We start from the raw sequence: 17,575 nt of genomic DNA, 5'->3' as shown, positions 1-17,575 counted from the left end.
CTCTTTGTGAGGTACTTCTGTGGCCTTTCCAGCTGCTGCAATGTCTTGTGAGGTACATTCCAAAAGGGGCGTTGTACTCTATAATGGGTCTAATGAGTGTCGAGTAGAGGGGAACAATGACCTCTTTTTTCCTGGATGAGAACCCTTTTATGATGAGGTGTGCCACGTAGAAGGACTTCCTGACTACTGTGGCGATGTGACTATCAAAGGAGAGATTACTGTCCACCTCGGTCCCAAGGTCTCTTATCACACATTCAGTGTTAAGTAGATTGCTGCCTATATGGTAGTTAAATAATATAATTAAAAAAAATAATAATAATAAGCTAAATAAGGGGGATATATATGCAAATTCTGAGAATGTAATATCTCAGACTCAAAACAAATTCCCTCTACTCCGAGGTACTTTGATCTTTGAGTTTGTGTATGTAAGTAGGAGGGGTAGAGGGGGACAAAGGAAGGCACCCCCCCCCCAACAAAAGCAATTTAAAATGTGAAAAATGAGGCTCAAAATTCACCATCTTTTGTAATAATGACAGTCTAATTTGCAAAGCATCAAGACTCACTGTATCAGATCTCACTCTTCCAAAAAGGAGATGCTGACAGCACTATGTAAACAGAAGTCCCCAAAAGAGATATGAGGTGCAGTGCCAGGAAGTGAATGTTTCTCTCACAGTTCTCACTCATATGACTCAATATTTCTGACACTTACCTTTAAGTTGCCCTGCTGGGCTGTTTGCTTCAGTTTGGACAGTGACTTTCTAAGTCTTGCATTCTCCTCCTCAAGGATGCTAATACGGATGCTGTTGGCCTGCAGTTGTTTTTCCATGTCTACAACAATGTCACCTGTACCTGTATGAAGTACATTTTTTTATCATTTCAATGAATAGTTGATCCTTTTTTCAATTATATGCATATTTTCAGTCAAGGTATTACAGGGAAAATGGTACTCCACCCCAGCCACATTAGTCCTGTTGCATTCAGTAATTATAACCACATTCTAAGGTGCCACACATAGCATATCAAATACTATTAGTAAGATGTGAATTAACTACTACACATTATTGAAAAGGAATATATTCATTAAACAAAGTAAATGCATCTGGTATGTACCAAACACATGTACAATAAATTGCCTACAGAACTAGAATGGAGTGCATTATTCATCTCATATTTCAGTAAGGAATGCATAATTGGTTTACATCACTATTGTGGGGTACACACTGAAGACAGATTCTCATAAAAGAAAATATCTGTTTTACAACTTTACAGTGACAAGCGTAGCATGTTTACAGTAGCACTCCATGAGAAATGGACACAATAACTGTAATCTCATTGTCTGTATACAGTAAATGAACTGCCCAACACTAACAATGGACTGACAATCTAGTCTACATATTAACAAAACAGGCTGCAAATCCAAGATATTTAGACTGATTTACTAAAGACCACAACTGTACAGTGGACATCTAAGCAAATATCTTTAGCAATCAGTTCTTTTACATTTTGACTGAGAATCATACGCAACTATTGTTTTTATTTTAATGTGATAACATTTTTTCTTTATCAACATTTGTGAACTACCAACTGACTTCCAATGCCCCTTCTTAACTCCACAATCTACCACATGTAGCAGTATCCATAGGTCAGGACCACCAGCCTTGCTCAAACTGACCATGTAACACAATGTTATGGATAGGTAGAGTGAAAGGAAGATCAATCCTCTCATCCTGGTATTATCCTGTGTGCCACCCCCCACACTACAAAGGTGAAATATGCAACAGCAGAATTGGCTGCCTGACCACAAATTCATACACTCATGCACAAATATAAGCATTAGTATGCTAAGATGCCAGTGTACTTCTGCCTCCAAGAGTTGTTGTCACTGTTCCAGTGGAATAACTGTTCAACTCACTCACCAGAGGGAAACAACCTAGGTCCAAGCCTAAACACAGTTTAGTAAAGCCAAAGACAGGATTCCAGTAAACACAGAGGTGTTTACTTACTCACAAAAAGAATAAACACCATGTCTATGTCAACTCTATTTTCTAACTTCTATGCACTTAATCAGTGAAAGGTAGTCAAACATTATTTGCATTACTGACTCATAAGCATTTAATTGCTGGAAGGTAGTTAGACAGCATTATCTTTGTTAGAGTCTGACTGTAATGACAGTGGTAAAATGATGGGATATCATGCCAAAGCAAAGAAGTAACAGAGGCCCATGGGATATATGCAAATGAGCCCTTAAGTACATCAAGTGTTTCAGCTACATAGCTTCTGAATGCCCATGACTTTTTACTTTTTCTTTTTAAGTCTTTATGGATACATTCTGGACAATAAAGCCAAACCTCACTGGCTGTGGACATGCATGTTTCAGCCTGATGAACTTATCAGCACAGTATAAGTGGACTGTTTGGCTTTACTTTAGAAACATAGGGTCTTTAAACCCAGCTGATGTCCATAACCATTAAGGTGTCTGCAAAATATCCCAAATAACATTCAAATCAAAGAGAGAAAATGTCACATAGGCAAACCAATTAGTAAAAACTACAAGAAAAACCTAGCCAAGCTAGAGTTTTCATTGTGTGATACCTTAAACCTTCTGTAATAGAGGACCATGGGATAAAGACTTAAAAAGAAAAAGTAAAAAGTCATGGACATTCAGAAGCTATATAGCTGAAACACTTGATGTCCTTAAGGGGTCATTTTCATACCCCTTAAAGCACATTTAAACACTTGAGAAACATTGGAAACAATATATTTGACACATGCCTTTTGCTTAGCAGTTAACAATGCAGCAAATTTGTCTAAACTATACATACACCTTAACACAAACTTCCACATAAAACACTGGTAGTTCAAACACCTTAAAAGATGCCATGCTGGCCTGAGAGCTTCTTTCCCTGAGAATCTAGCCACTTGTCTAGATTATCTGAAGGTACTGGGTTTGATAAAGACACAGTCTTTTTATTGGAAAAGGTCACTGGGGACACAGAAGCAAGGTCTGCAGGCACAGTGACTTGGAGACCAGGCATGGTCCAGCACACCCTGAATTTCTTAAACACTTTTTTGGCAAAGACTCGTTCAGCAAAGCATTGTAAACATTCTTAAAAACATCTTCCAGTGCTGGGATCACAGGAAATATCACCATGTCTGGGGCCTCATCCTCCAAAAGATCATATACCCTGTTGATTTTGGGGCAGCTGATGATTGCTCCCAATGGAATATGTATCTAAATCTAGCCAGACTTTGGGAAAAAGAAAACATTTGTCTGGGTTTCTGAACCTGCTTGACCGCAGACAAGACTGACTGATCAAACTCTGACACTTCCAAAATCTTAGATTTCAGATCTTCTTCAAAAGCAGGATCTCTGTGTAGTTGACTGGGGGTAGGAGTGCTGTGGTAAAATAACCAAGGTCTGTACCCCATAATCAACTGCCTGAACAATGGATCTGGTCATAGTTACCATCTCAGATGGAAACATAGTCAAAGAATGCTGCCCTGCAACATGGTGGGTCTACTGTCTCTTTTTAGCATGCACTACACTAGTGGGGAAATCTCTGATGAAGAAGTATCAACACTGGCAACAGATTCTCCACCCTTGCCTTCCTTTGCACCTAAACAGTTTGATTCTTCTGTACCTGAACCAGGCAATGGTACAGCACTGGAAGATGTGTCTGACCCTTTTGCCATGCATAATTTTGGTACTAGCACCACAAAAGGGGACATGGAGGTAAAAGAAGGCAAGTGGTCTGCTAGCCTGACTAAGGCTATTGTGGAGTCACAAGCCATAGGCTGAGGCTATACTGGAAAGGTTCACACAGATTCTGCTACAGTTTGCTGTGAGGGAAAGGTTAGTTTGCTTTTTATTTGTTGTATTTTGTATTACTTTATTGCCTTTTTCTATTCTGTATACTGTGATTTGTTTTCTTTACACTGTATTTTACTTGTATTCTGCTTTTAACTGCATATTAAAACTTGAAAAGAGACCACAGCTCTGTCTCATGTGAGTCAGACAGAAATTTTTCCCATCCTCTCACCCAGTTACTGTTGTGTTCTTAAACACCATTGTCTTTCTAGTTGCCTGCCCCTTATGTTAATTTGACCATATATCTCATTTCCTCTCTGCTTTTACTGGCTGGTGTGAGTAAGCACAAAATTATCATTTTGTGAAATCACTCCCCTTCAACTATTTAAATTTATTGGCCATCCTACTGTATTCCATTGTACCAGAAAACAAAAGTGACCACCAATTTCAATCTCTCTTGCTGTTTAAAAAATAGCGACTCTCCACTAAAACTTAACTTTTTAGACAGGTAAAACTCACGTTACCTACTTTCACATCTAACTCCTCTAGTGCGCACTGCAGTGTTTTTTTCTTCTTACCTTTTAGCATCTATTGTAAGACCACCAGTTATTGGAGCCCACATGCTGCCTCTCAGTAGTCATCTTGGGATTAGTGCTTCTGTTTTCTCCTGGTGAGAGAAGGAGTGCAGTTACATTATTTCCTGGAAACTGCTGATCACCTGAAAGCTTAATAACTGCTTTATAGATGACATCTTAGAATCTGTGCTTATATTCTGATCCTGGCGAGAGTAGGAGCAGAGTGCATTGATTCCTGACTCTTTCTGTTTGGAGAGTGAGTGTCTGTGCTTAACGTACCTGATTGGTCTGGTTGCTATTCGAGGCATCTATCAGAAAAAGGCTACAAGCCAGCAGAACCTTGCATCATCTGGGACAAGACTGTGGATCTTCATTTCTTGGGAATGGTGCTAACATTTTGCTTCTGGTGATAGAAGAAGCAAAGGAGTATTGTATCCCAACAGAGTGAAGCTGTGCTGAGACCAGTATTAGTAGAAGTTAGGCAGTAGCCATTCATGCGACTCCCCTCTTTCCATCATTCTTGACAAGCTAATTTTTATTTTTCAGTAATTACTGCTTGATTTCTTCCTAACTTCAGAATATCTGCCTAAATTTTCAGGGTCTACATATTAGTTTCCCCCTCAAGCGTTTGGAAGTGCTCTGTACAGATTCAGATACCCTGAGTGACATTTTTCCTGTAAAAGGAATATGTAAGGAAACAGCTCCATTACTTCGTAATAATGACCATCCCTCCTGACATGTCTAAAGGTCAGTTCCCTGTGCTTTCTCCTATTAACCTGGTGAACTTGGGCATTCTGAGGCAGTGTAGCAACTGTTCCTGTACACAGACAACCCTCTCCTCTTACCTCCCAACACTCAGACTTGTGAGAGATGCACTTATATATTCAAATTGGAAGCCATGCACTCTCAAGCCAAGACCAGAACAGCTCAAGAGGAGAAGGTCAGCACCTGCACCACACCACATAGCCCTCCAGAGAACCCATCATCACAGCTCTCACATAAAAACACAAACCATACACCCACCTTTGTGGAGGCTCTCAATAGAAATCTACCCAAACAGCAGAGACCTCCAAGGCAGAAACACACCCGACCACCACAACACAGCACAAACCACAAGACACATAGCTCACCTACACAGTGTGCCCCTCAACCTAAGCCCCTAAGGCAAAACAGCTTGCCTAATACACTAATCATAGGTGACTCGATAGTGAGGCACACTGATGTCCCACTCACTAGGTTGAATAAGGAGAAAGTAACAGTCAGAGATCTATCAGGTGCCAGAATCCGACACATAACACACACACTCAGGTCACTCCACAACAAGTACAAGTATGACTCTGTCACTGTCCATGTGGGTGTGAATGACCTGAGATGCACCTCCTTGGACTACATGAAAAGAGACATGGAGGGGCTCTAGGATTATGTGGCTCAGGCAGGTATGACCCTAGCCCTGAGCAGCATCCTACCATCGCACAAAATGATACCGCAGTACAAGCAAAAATGAGTGACTTCAACAATTGGCTAAGTTTCTGGTGTCATTCTAAGGGGATCCAGTATCTGCTTGGGATGACATGACTGACAGACCTCGATGCTTTGCCAGAGACGGCCTGTATCTGTCACCCCTGGGTTTCCGGATAATGCCTTAGGCTCTTGTCACCCCTACAGTGCTTTTTTTAGGCAATGTTCTAAAAACCAAATTACCACCGTAACAGCTATACATTAATGCAATCTGAGGGTCATGCTGCTCAACACTAGAAGTCTAAATCTTAAGATGCACTTGGCTGAAGCACTCCTCAAAATGGAGAACATTGACATTTGTGCTGTAACGGAGACCTGGTTTAAAGCAGCAGAAAGCACTCCTATGCTACCAGGCTATAACTCTTTACACACCTTTCAGCCCCAGAACATGGACCAAAGCTTCAAAGGTGGTAGGGTCTCCATATTCATAAAGAATATGCCCACTTCCAGACTAGTATCCCAGCATAACACATCTGAAATACTTCAGGTACAACTAATATTGGCACAATATGGCAAACACCAAGAAAAACTAGAGAACTATTCAGTCCAAACAAGCAACCGAATGAGAGATGGAGCGCTGAGGAACGATATAAACTTTTCAAAATAGTTTATTAACACTGTCAATACAATTCTGCATTTTCGTATAGAACACTTCTTCAGATAATTTCATGTGATTCAAATGCTGTTTAAATACTGTGATGAAATTCAAATACGAAACATCATTGGATATCCAGTAATGATTAAAATAAAACATCCATTTTCAAGGTTTAACAAGGATATAGGGAATCTCCAAACTTTAGATCCCACACTATTTGGTTTTGTGAAAGGTAGATCATGCCTGCTCAACCTGGTTGACTTCTTTGAGTCAGTCACCAGAGCTGTGGATGAGGGCAAGGCAGTTCATACAGCCTACCTCGATCTGGTCAAGGCCTTTGATACCATTCCCCACTCAGGAATTATTGACAAACTCACCAAACTAGGCATCAACCCCTATATCACTAGGTGGGTTGCAAATTGGCTCACAGATAGAACCCACAGTTTGAAAGTAGCGGGCTCCAAATCAGACTGCTGACCAGTCACGAGTGGAGTCCCACAGGAAATGGTCCTGGGTCCTCTCCTATTTGGCATCTACTTTTCAGAAGTCCAGGCCAACACGGAGGGACTCTGGCTGACCAAGTTCACAGATGACTGCAAGCTGGGAGCCATTATTAACTCCCCAAGTGATGTAGAAATCCTACAGAAAGGCCTCACTGAGACCAATGACTGGTGTCAAAACCATGACCTTAAGCTTAATGCCAAAAAAATGCGCTGTCATCCCCTTTGAGAAAATCTCAGTTCCCACTAATTACCACATCGATGGGAGCCCACTGAACACTGAAGGCGATCTGGAGACACAGGTTGACAGCAACCTCTCCTTTGACCGCCACATTGCCACTGTGGTCAGAAAGTCCTTCTATGTGGCACATCTCATTACCAAGCGTGGCTCCCACTGTATTTCATTGTAAAAGTAATAGACTGCAGTTTTACATTATACCACAAGGTAGAGCTCCTTTTCAGGAATATAAAAGAATTTTGAAAGTGAAAGAGAGGAGACTGGAACACTAGCAGAAGGATGGAAGACTGAAAGACTAGCTGAAGGAAAAAGGGCCTTGCAGCAAGACTGGATTTTTTTTTCTTCTAGCATTTTGGGACAGAGAAGTGAGGTAGCAGTTTGTGTCTGTCTCTTGCTGAAATCCTGGATGATGGTATTTTGTGGATTCAGGAGAGAAGTTCTGAAACCAGTAGTTCTACACCTGCATAAAATTCAGCAAGAAAAGGAGTTCCCTTGGGCCTAACGCAGAGATGCCATTGATGATTACCAGAGTTCTGGCGGGTGATTTTCCATTTTTCTCGTTGGAGGAACTGCGGTGCCTGGTCATTGAGATATTCTCAAAGGAGTGGTGAGAGGCTTTTGGCCATCATTTTTTTATACTTTTAATAAGATTGTGGATTCCCCCCTAAACGCTTTCTGGATTACAAATAGCTGCGATCCATATGAGCTCTAACCTTGGGCCCCATCATGCTGGCAGTAGGACTGTAAGTAGTCAGTGGCCAGTGAACAGGCTCCAATATAGTGTCTCATAGTTGGTCTGTTTAGATTGATCTAGGGGATAGAGGGTATTAGTACTGTTGGCTTAATGACACTTATTGCTAAATGACATTGCATTTTCTCATATTTGTATTGTTGCATTATAAATCTTTATTGTTCAGTGACATTGCATTTTGCTCATGTTAGTACTGTTGCATTAAAGACTCTTTATTCTAAATGACATTGCATTTTCTCATATTTGTTTTGTTGCATTATAAATCTTTATTGTTCAGTGACATTGCATTTTTCTCATGTTAGTACTGCCGCCTTCAAGAATCTTTACTGCTCAATGACACTGCATCTTTTTCATATCTGTACTGTTGTAATATAACCTTTTTTTCCATCAATGACATTGCATTTTTTCCATGTTTGTGTCGCTGCATTATAAAAGCTTTACTGCTCATTGATATTGCCTTTGTGTGCATGTTTGAATGTCAAGATCTTTTCTGCTGAGTTCTGGGGAAGGGGGTAAATAAGAAGTTATGTACCTACCATAACGTTCCATGTTAGTTGTCTTCTCTCGCCTTCTTTCTTGCTTGATGGGTTCGGAGCCGATCCCTTGGCTCCGACTCGGCACTTGCTAAGCTCGAGAGTCACTTTTACCAGCTCGAGGCAGCCCCATATCCCATGATGCAAGGCGGTAAGTACCCAGATCTCGTTTGATGACAAAGGGCAATAGCACCAAGCATAAAATACTTCCCAAGGAAGAAGAAAACTTACAGATGGAAGAAGGACCAGGTCTGAATGGTCTTCAGCATAATAATTTCTTATAACAAGGTCTGTCCAGGCCAGGGGGAAGGAGGGAGGGTCGCAAGAAAGAAGGCGAGAGAAGACAACTAACATGGAACGTTATGGTAGGTACATAACTTCTTAATGTTAAGTTGTCAATCTCGCCTTCATTCTTGCTTGATGGGACCGCGTCCCTAGCACCTCTATCCTGGGTGGCTCAATGGAACAGACTCTTGAGGACTGTAGAACCAAAACTGGCTCTGTCCCTGGAGGCCAAGTCCAATTTGTAATGGGAAACAAAAGTGTGAGGAGTGGCCCAAGTGGCCGCTGCACAAATAGTGTCTAAAGGAAGTCTAGCTTGAAAGGCTGTAGAAGTAGCTAAGCTCCTAGTTGAATGTGCTTTAGGTTTTGAGCACAGCTGTTTTCCCCTGAGCAGATAAATTTCAGAGATGACCGAAGAAAGCCATCTGGACAAGGTCACTTTAGAAACAGGAAGGCCTTTTTTATTATCCGCATAGGAAACAAAAAGTTGATCAGATTTTCTAAACTTTTTGTTCTGTCCAAATAATATCTAAGTTGACGGTGGACATCAAGATAATGTAGTAGTTTTGTTCAGCTCTGTCTGAATAGTTTGGGAAAAATACAGGAGATCAATGGATTGATTCAAATTGGTCTTTGAAGCGACCTTAGGTAGAAAGGTCGGATTAGTTCTCAAAGATACCCTGTCTTTGTGAAAAACCAAATAGGGGGGTCGAACCGATAGAGCATGAAGTTCAGACACCCTCCTGGCCGATGTAATAGCCACTAGGAATAAAGTTTTCCAAGAAAGAAATTTCAGGGAACAAGAAACAGCTGGCTCGAAGGGGAAGAATCAAGGATGTCAGCACTAAATTTAGATCCCACTGAGGAGGAGGATTCCTGACTGGAGGCTTTAGTAGGAAAATTCCTTTCAAGAAGGCCCTGCAGAGCCTATGGGACATAATATTATGATCTGCTACCCGACATGAAAGTTGGAGATAGCAGCCAATTGAACTCTGACTGTGGAAGAAGAGGAGCCTGCATGAAAAATCTCTGCTAAGAAGTCCAGGACTGCCTGAATAGGGGCAGTGAAAGGATCAATATTCTTGGCCTTAGCCCAATAAGAGAAACGTTCCATTTGCTTGTATAAATCCTCCTGGTAGAGGATTTTAGCAACTACTATGATGTCTCTAACTGGATTAGAGATCAAAGGAAGCCTGGCTAAGGAAGGAAGTGGAGCAACCATGCTGTGAGGTTGAGAGAAGGGATAGACCGGTGCAGCTGACCCGATTGGTGAATCAGAAGATCTGGCACTGGGTCCAGATGCCACGGCTGCACCAAAAGGTGATGATGGAGGAACGGGAACCAAACTTGTCGAGGCCAGTAAGGGGCAATGAGAATCAATTTGGCTCTCAAAAGGTAGCTTTCTGGATAACTTGAGGGATCAGAGGAAATGGAGGGAAGGCATAAAGAAGTCCCTGGGGCCAATCCTGGGTCAGAGCGTCTCTGGGGATGGCCTGGTAGAGGAAGAGACAGAAGAAGTCTGGACATTTGCTGTTTTGGGGAGTAGCAAAAGATCGCAACATGGGCGACCCCATTCCAGAAATATCTCTTCCACTATAGATTGCTTGAGAGACCACTCGTGAGGCATGAGAATAGCTCTGCTCAATCTGTCCGCTACAATGTTGGTTTTCCCAGGGATATGCGTTGCTACCAGAAACCGATGAGAGGAGATCGCCCATTGCCATAGTCTGAGCGCTTCTCGACACAAGGGGTAGGATTTGGTTCCGCCCTGTTTGTTGATATACCAAACTACAGACATGTTGTCTGTGTGGACTGCAATTGTCCCTACGGGAAGAAAGTCGTTGAGGGCTTGCAACGTTAAAAGCACTGCTCTTATCTCCAGGACATTTATGTGCAGATGGTACTCGAACGGCTGCCACGTCCCGTGAACCATCCTGCCCTGATAATGACCCCCCCACCCGATCAGGGAGGCATCCGTGGTGACAGTGGCTATCGGGGATGGGGGTACAGAGACATCTTCTGACAGCACGAGTCACACTTCTTAAAGCCTGAGACCCTTTCTTTTGACATGGTGTCACACAAAACACACACACCAGTCAAAGCCTTTAATTTTAAATATACCAAAAAGGTATAAGTACCAACACACACACACACCCTAACAGGGGGGGGGATGGGATGGGTAAAGTCTGACTAAAAAAATAATAAGAAACAGACAAATTTCTGTCAGAAACAGATTAAAACTAAATAAAAACTAACAATAAGGGGTGTTTTTAAGTTTAAAAGGGGCTAAAATAGCGAAAAGTAATCACTTACCAGGAGCTGGCAAAAGGAGGACCTCATAAGCGAAGCGGCAAACGAGATCTGGGTACTTACCGCCTTGCATCATGGGATATGGGGCTGCCTCGAGCTGGTAAAAGTGACTCTCGAGCTTAGCAAGTGCCGAGTCGGAGCCGAGGGATCGGCTCCGAACCCATCAAGCAAGAATGAAGGCGAGATTGACAACTTAACATTGTATGGTTTCATTGCATGCATATCTCACTCTGCCTTACTGCTAACTGGTGCACTGTTGAAATAATGTGTTTGTTGTTGTGCTATTGCCCTTTAAAACTAAAGTGTCACCTAGAATAAAATATGTTATCACTTGCCACCTTGGGTTGTTGGGCCTAAAGAAGGTGTGTCACCAGAGTCAGGTAGGAAGGAACCCATATCTACTTCAGCTACACCTGTGGGTGCGCTACACAAGGGTTTTTCATCCAGGAAGAAAGAGGTCATAATTTCTCTCTCTGCTCTTCCCTCATTAGGCCAGTTATCGAGAATAATGTCCCATTTGGCATGTACCTCACTAGACGCATGCAACAGCTGGAAAGGCCACAAAACTACCTCATGAAGAGGATCCTACGCCTTAAACACATGTCCTACACTGACAAAACTCTCCAGCTATTCTCCGTCTCATATTGTCTACTAAGAGGCGATCTGTGCTTGACTTATAAAGCCATGGCTGACCCAGCTTTGTTAAAAATGCTACATCTAAAGAAATCCCAATGCACCACATGCTCCAGAGACATCAACCTCATTACCACCATCAACAGAACATGCTGGAGGGACAGGTTCATAACCCAGAGACTGCCCAAGCTGTGGAATAGACTTCCCATACATGTCAAGCAGAGCACCTCACTGGCCTTCTTCAAGAGAAATCTTGATGAGTGGATGGGAAATAGAAATCACCCCGGGGATCACTGAAGTGGCTCTACTTGATAGAGGCAATGGGAACTAATGTCAGGTGGCATAATGCCAGGGCACTTCTATGGGCTAGGCTTGTAATGGCTCCAGGGCCATTAGCCTAGTAGACACCTACGAACCTATATTTCTTGACTTATTTCTATGTTTTTTAGGTGCACAAAGGATAGTTGGCTGGAGGGGGGGGGGGCACCATACCTGAGTCTGTCAAGTCAAGGGACAAAAAATAGCCAAGATCAATTCCAAATACTAGCTGCACAGTTAGCCCAATATAAAATGGACATATCCCACTATTCAACTTCTAAACAGCAGTCTAGACACTGCACTAAATAAAATGGTAGTTGTTTCAGTAACACAGGTCCAAGTACAAAATGCATGCATAAAGGTCCACTGATTATGTAAAAAAAATAGTTTCAATTCAGATGAATGGATACAGTCTAAAAGAGAATTAGACAAGAAATAAGCCATAAACTGATGAACAATTTATGTCAATAATGTTTACTATACAAAATGGTGCCAAAAGCCATCTGAAGTTTATTTCTGGAGTGTTACTATTTTAAAAATGGCACTGAATACAATGACAGTTTCAGGAACATGGTTCCAAGTGCAAAATGCATGCACAAAGTTCCCCTACTGTTGTAAAAAAAGGCTAGTTTCAGTCAAAATGAATGGATACAGCCTAAAATAGTATTAGACAAGAAATAAATCATAAACTGATGAACAATCCCTGTCAGAAATGTTAACACTGAAAATGACACCAAAATCATGATTTAAAGGAATAAAATGCTGTAATCCTGCTGAATCACCTCAAATAATCATAACCCCAAAGGGAACAAAATTGCAATATCAGCAAGCTTTCCTGTCAAAACTTCTAAATAAAATTTTATTCAACAGCATAGGACTTACTTGTGCTAATCAAAGTAAAAACAGAAGCAGATACAAAATTTCTAATAAAAAAAACAGAAGAATGCACTAATCAAGCACTGATATAAAAAGCAGAGGGAAGAAATAAAACACACCAACTTTTTTTTATCAGAGCTCAGCAGCTGAAATATCCATAGAAAGGGAACAGTCTTCTAAGAGATCCGTATCTTATTACACTAGAAAACTGAAAAGGTCTTGTCTGTGAGTCTGAAAGGCAGTCCCTGTACTGACAGGTGATTGGTCCACCACACCCACAGAGAGGTAGTGGATGGAGCTCTGTGCTGTGGTAGACTGTAGGGCACTACTACCCATATGCCAGTAAGGCATGTGTTTGTTGAACATCCACACTTGTCAATAAAACACGTTTAATTTGCTCTGCCTGGCATTTTGAATGAACTTTAGAAAAATGGGGGACACAGTATAAAGGAATCCTGGGACACTTCTGGATAAAAGCATCTCAGGAATGTTCTCCTGGTGCAAGAATGAGGGAAAATAAGTTGCTGCATTTGGCATTGGGTTGGGATGCAAATAGGTTGCAGCAATAATTTCTCCAGGGATGGTGCAAAGCTGTCAGTGTGGATAGCAATTTCACCTTGGGGTAGATAGTTATGGAACACCTTCAGAATGGCTAGAGATATTCTCTTCTCCAGACTACTGACATGTAGATGGGGATTCCATGTGAGCCCAAATGCCCGAAACTCTAATACATTGAAAAGACCCCCCACACACACAGCAGAGGCATCTGAAATGACAACCAATAATGTAGGTGGAATCTGGGACAAGCTCATAGAATAATATTCAAGGGGGGGGGGTCACCACTGCATATGCATCTTGCATGCTTTGAAGAGCTTTATCTGTTGAGTTAATGTCTCTGTTAATTGATAGCATTGTACTTTCAGAGCCCACTGCAGAATTCTTATGTGGAATCTGGCATGAGGGATCAAGTAGACAGAAGATGACATTAGTCCAACTGCCCAGAGACAGAGTGCTAGAGATCTGAGCATCTGAGGCTGACTCAGAATAAACAACCTGAGACATTACATTCTGCGGAATAAACATTCGGTCTAAAGGAAGACGTGTTTTGCAGGACAGAGTGTCTAAGGTGCACCTAGTGAAAGTTAACATATGCAAGAGCTCCATCTGGAATTTTGCTGTGCTCACTGTTAATCCCAAAGATTGAAAAATACTTAGTACAGAGACACAAGTTGCTCAGTCTTCTGCACCAAATCCCTACACATGCATCCTCTTGAAATGACATCCTCCTAACCTGGTTTATATTATTATGGAAATGCTACACCATACCACCCCAAAACATCTATTCATCCTCCTCTTGACACAAAGTACATTCCTTCTGAATGAAAATAGGCCACAATCAGAATCATGTCGAAACTAGTAAAGCCAAAGACATTAAGATGACTGTCCCATATTAATACTGCCAATCTTATGAAAAATACTACAACAAAATGTCTTTACACAAGTGACTGATTATCGCAAAACATATAATCATTGTTACCCCAACATGGTTGCTGGTAAACAGACCGCACCCTTGGCAGCCTTACACAAACTCACAGATGACATCCTCCAAGGCATGGTAAAGCCAAGTTCACAGTTAACCTCACAAAGGTCTGGAGCACCACTGATCACACTGCTCAGTGCAGACATATCCCCATTGACCCTACCTAATTCCACGCTTCCTGAACAATAAGCAATTTAATGTTGAGACTGGCAAAATATCATTCACTACTGCACTACTCACCAAAGAAGTTCCACAGGGTTCAGTACTTTCACCTGTACTTTTCTCACTCTTCAAAAAAATCTGAAGGCTAACCTTCCACAAACACATATTATTCTCTTTGTAGATGACGTTATCTATACATCCCACTTTTCCCACACCTCCATTAAAAGACAACGGGATAATGCCTATATTCCATATCTAACTGGCTCACAAATAATGGTGTCATACTCAACTCTAATAAAGATAGTCATGACAAGATCCAAACCTTATACAATGCCGCAAAACTTGTCTATATTACTTAACCATCAAGACCACATTGAAACAACACCATTAAATATCTAGGTGTTTGGTTAGACTGATCCATAAATTTCCAATACCACCTTAATATTGCCAAGTCAAAAATTAACTCACTATTATTCTGGGCAAAGAAAAATTGATCACTTTTGAGACGCCCGTACCCTGGCCCAGCAATCAAGGAGCCTCAGTCCTCACCACTAACACCAAAGAGGATGTCCCACATATGAGGAAAGGATAACAAATACATGCAGTAAAGTGCAATTTCCCTTAAGAGCACAAAGAGATCACAGTCAGTCTGGGGCTGGTTGCTCCCTTGCTCTCCAGGTCCCCAATAAGACTCCCCACTGGCACAGCTATAGGGTCCGGATCTCAGCCTAGCTGGCAAGCTAACCTCCAGTAACCTCTCTGTCCAACCAGTGCTTCATGTCCCTGCCCAAGTAGCTGACACACACACACACACACACATTTTGAGATAAGTATTTATACAACTTCACAGACACTCCTGGGAAAGGCTGACACAGATTCTCCAGCTGTGCCCCTATACCCAGACTATACGGCAGTAATTCCTGCCACCACCAGCTAATAATTATCAGCTACCCAAAGGCCCTTAAAAGGCTGTCCAATTATTACTGTGCAATATTATTATCCAATAGTAGTGTAACTTAAGCAATCAAGGCTTATTGGAAGGGCTTATTACAGGTTCACTTATAAGCACACAATGTACTCTAGAGCTTAAATTATCTCTGCATAAGCCAGCCACAGTTGAATAGGGTTTAAAAATATTTAATAATAAATACTAAAAACACAAGACAATACTACTACACCACAGTGCTATTCAAGAGTTCAGAGCTCACACAGAAACTTAAAATAATTCCGTAGCACAGGTCTGACATAAGAGAAAACACTTAGTCTAATCTTTTCTAATTTCCTAGCTATTGCTACAAGAAAACACACTTCTAAGATAACTTACTTAAGAGCATAGGCAGTGCTCAGTTAGATATCCAAGATCAAAATGCTTACAGTCTCTCTCTGAGCAATAGTTTTTAAAATCACTAGCAAACATTTCTGCTGGGCCCTCCCAGATTACATCATTTTGACACTTAGGTTTTCCCAGTATACACATTACATCATTTTCACACTTAGCTTGGAGTTCCCCGGCCAACAGGTTACATTATTTAACAATCTAACACCTGCTCAGGAAGCTACAACAATAAAATACATTTCACACTTACACTCTAGTAATTATTCCTTAAGTTAAAACAATAAAAAGAATGTGCTCAGTTAGCCTCTTTGGCACCACTATCTAGATCAAAGGACAGATTTGAAATCATTTTAACTTCAAAAGAAAGATTTGAAATGCTTGACTTAGTTTTCCTTACAGCAGATGGCAATGTTGCCACATTGTTTTAAATTCAACATTTCACATTTAAAAATGATAGAATTATCTGCACAATTCTATCTGGCTAAGCTGGCAGCCTTCACCCATCTCTACCAGTCTTTACACCCCCCCCCCGGAGAACTCAAGTTAGTTTTTCAAGTGACCCTTGAGAAATGACGATTGAGAGGGTTAGGTCTATCTGAGTGTACCTCACCCCATTCCTGTCTTGAGAGCCCATCTGCATTGGCATTGCTAATCCCACTGCAGTGCTGCACTGACATATATGCTTGCATCCCCAGGCTCCATCTTAGCAGCTTGGCATTTTGCTGGCTGGCTCTGCTTAACCATATTAGGGGGGTTTATCTGTCATTACAGTGAATTTTCTTCCATACAGATAAGGCTGAAGTTTCTGCAATGCCCACACTTCGGCTAGACATTTCTTTTCTACTGCTGCATAGCATTCCTCCCTGGGTTGGAGCCTACAACGGAGATAAACCATTGGGTGCTTTTCCCCCTCTGAAGAAATCTGGCTAAGTACAGCCCCCACCCCATGGTTTGAAGCATTCACCTGCACAACAAATTATTTGCTGTAATCTGGACTGGCTAACACAGGGGGTCCTCCCCAAGATTCTTTAAGCTTCTGGAATGGCTGCTCACATGCTGGGGTCCGCACTACCTTATCTGGCCTGTTCTTCCTTGTCAGGTCTGTGAAAGGAGCAGCTATGGTACTATAGCCGGGGGCGAACTTTCTGTAGTACCCCGCTGTCCTTAAAAATGCCCTCACCTGCTTTTTAATAACAGGGGCAGGCCATGCCTGAATGGCTTCCAGTTTGGCAGGTTCTGGCCTTATCTTTCCACTTCCCACTCTATGTCCTAGGTAGGAGACCACTGCCATACCCACCTGACATTTGTTTGGCTTAATGGTCAACCCTGCCCTCTGTAGTCTGCCCAGCACCTCCCTGACATGCTGAAGGTGCTCTGGTCAGGAATGGCTGTAGATGGCAATATCATCTAGGTAAGCAATTGCAAACCCTCCTGCTTGTACGAGGATATGATCTACCAGCCTCTGGAAAGTCACTGGGGCATTCTTCATCCCAAAGGGCATCTTTGTGAACTCATACAAGCCAAAGGAGTCACAAAGGCTGACTTCTCTCTAGCACTGGGAGTCAAGGGCACCTGCCAGTAACCCTTGGTAAGATCAGTG

The 17,575-nt window shown here is 41.9% G+C and overlaps 1 protein-coding gene across 1 annotated transcript in view; it reads right to left on the bottom strand.

Annotated features, from left to right (window-relative positions):
* Positions 1–17,575, bottom strand: part of LOC122800247 (coiled-coil domain-containing protein 157-like) — a 257,664-nt gene that overhangs the window by 183,096 nt on the left and 56,993 nt on the right. Inside the window, exon 4 of the mRNA XM_044069738.1 lies at positions 710–849. Within this exon, the coding sequence (XP_043925673.1) occupies positions 710–849 (140 nt within the window). The remainder of the gene's footprint in view (positions 1–709; positions 850–17,575) is intronic.

This window comes from Protopterus annectens, chromosome 4.part0, assembly GCF_019279795.1.
Source record: "Protopterus annectens isolate FY-2018-M chromosome 4.part0, PAN1.0, whole genome shotgun sequence".
NCBI classification, from domain to species: domain Eukaryota; kingdom Metazoa; phylum Chordata; order Ceratodontiformes; family Protopteridae; genus Protopterus; species Protopterus annectens.
Note: the sequence above shows the minus strand (reverse complement) of the source record. Positions and strands in the feature narration are given on the sequence as shown.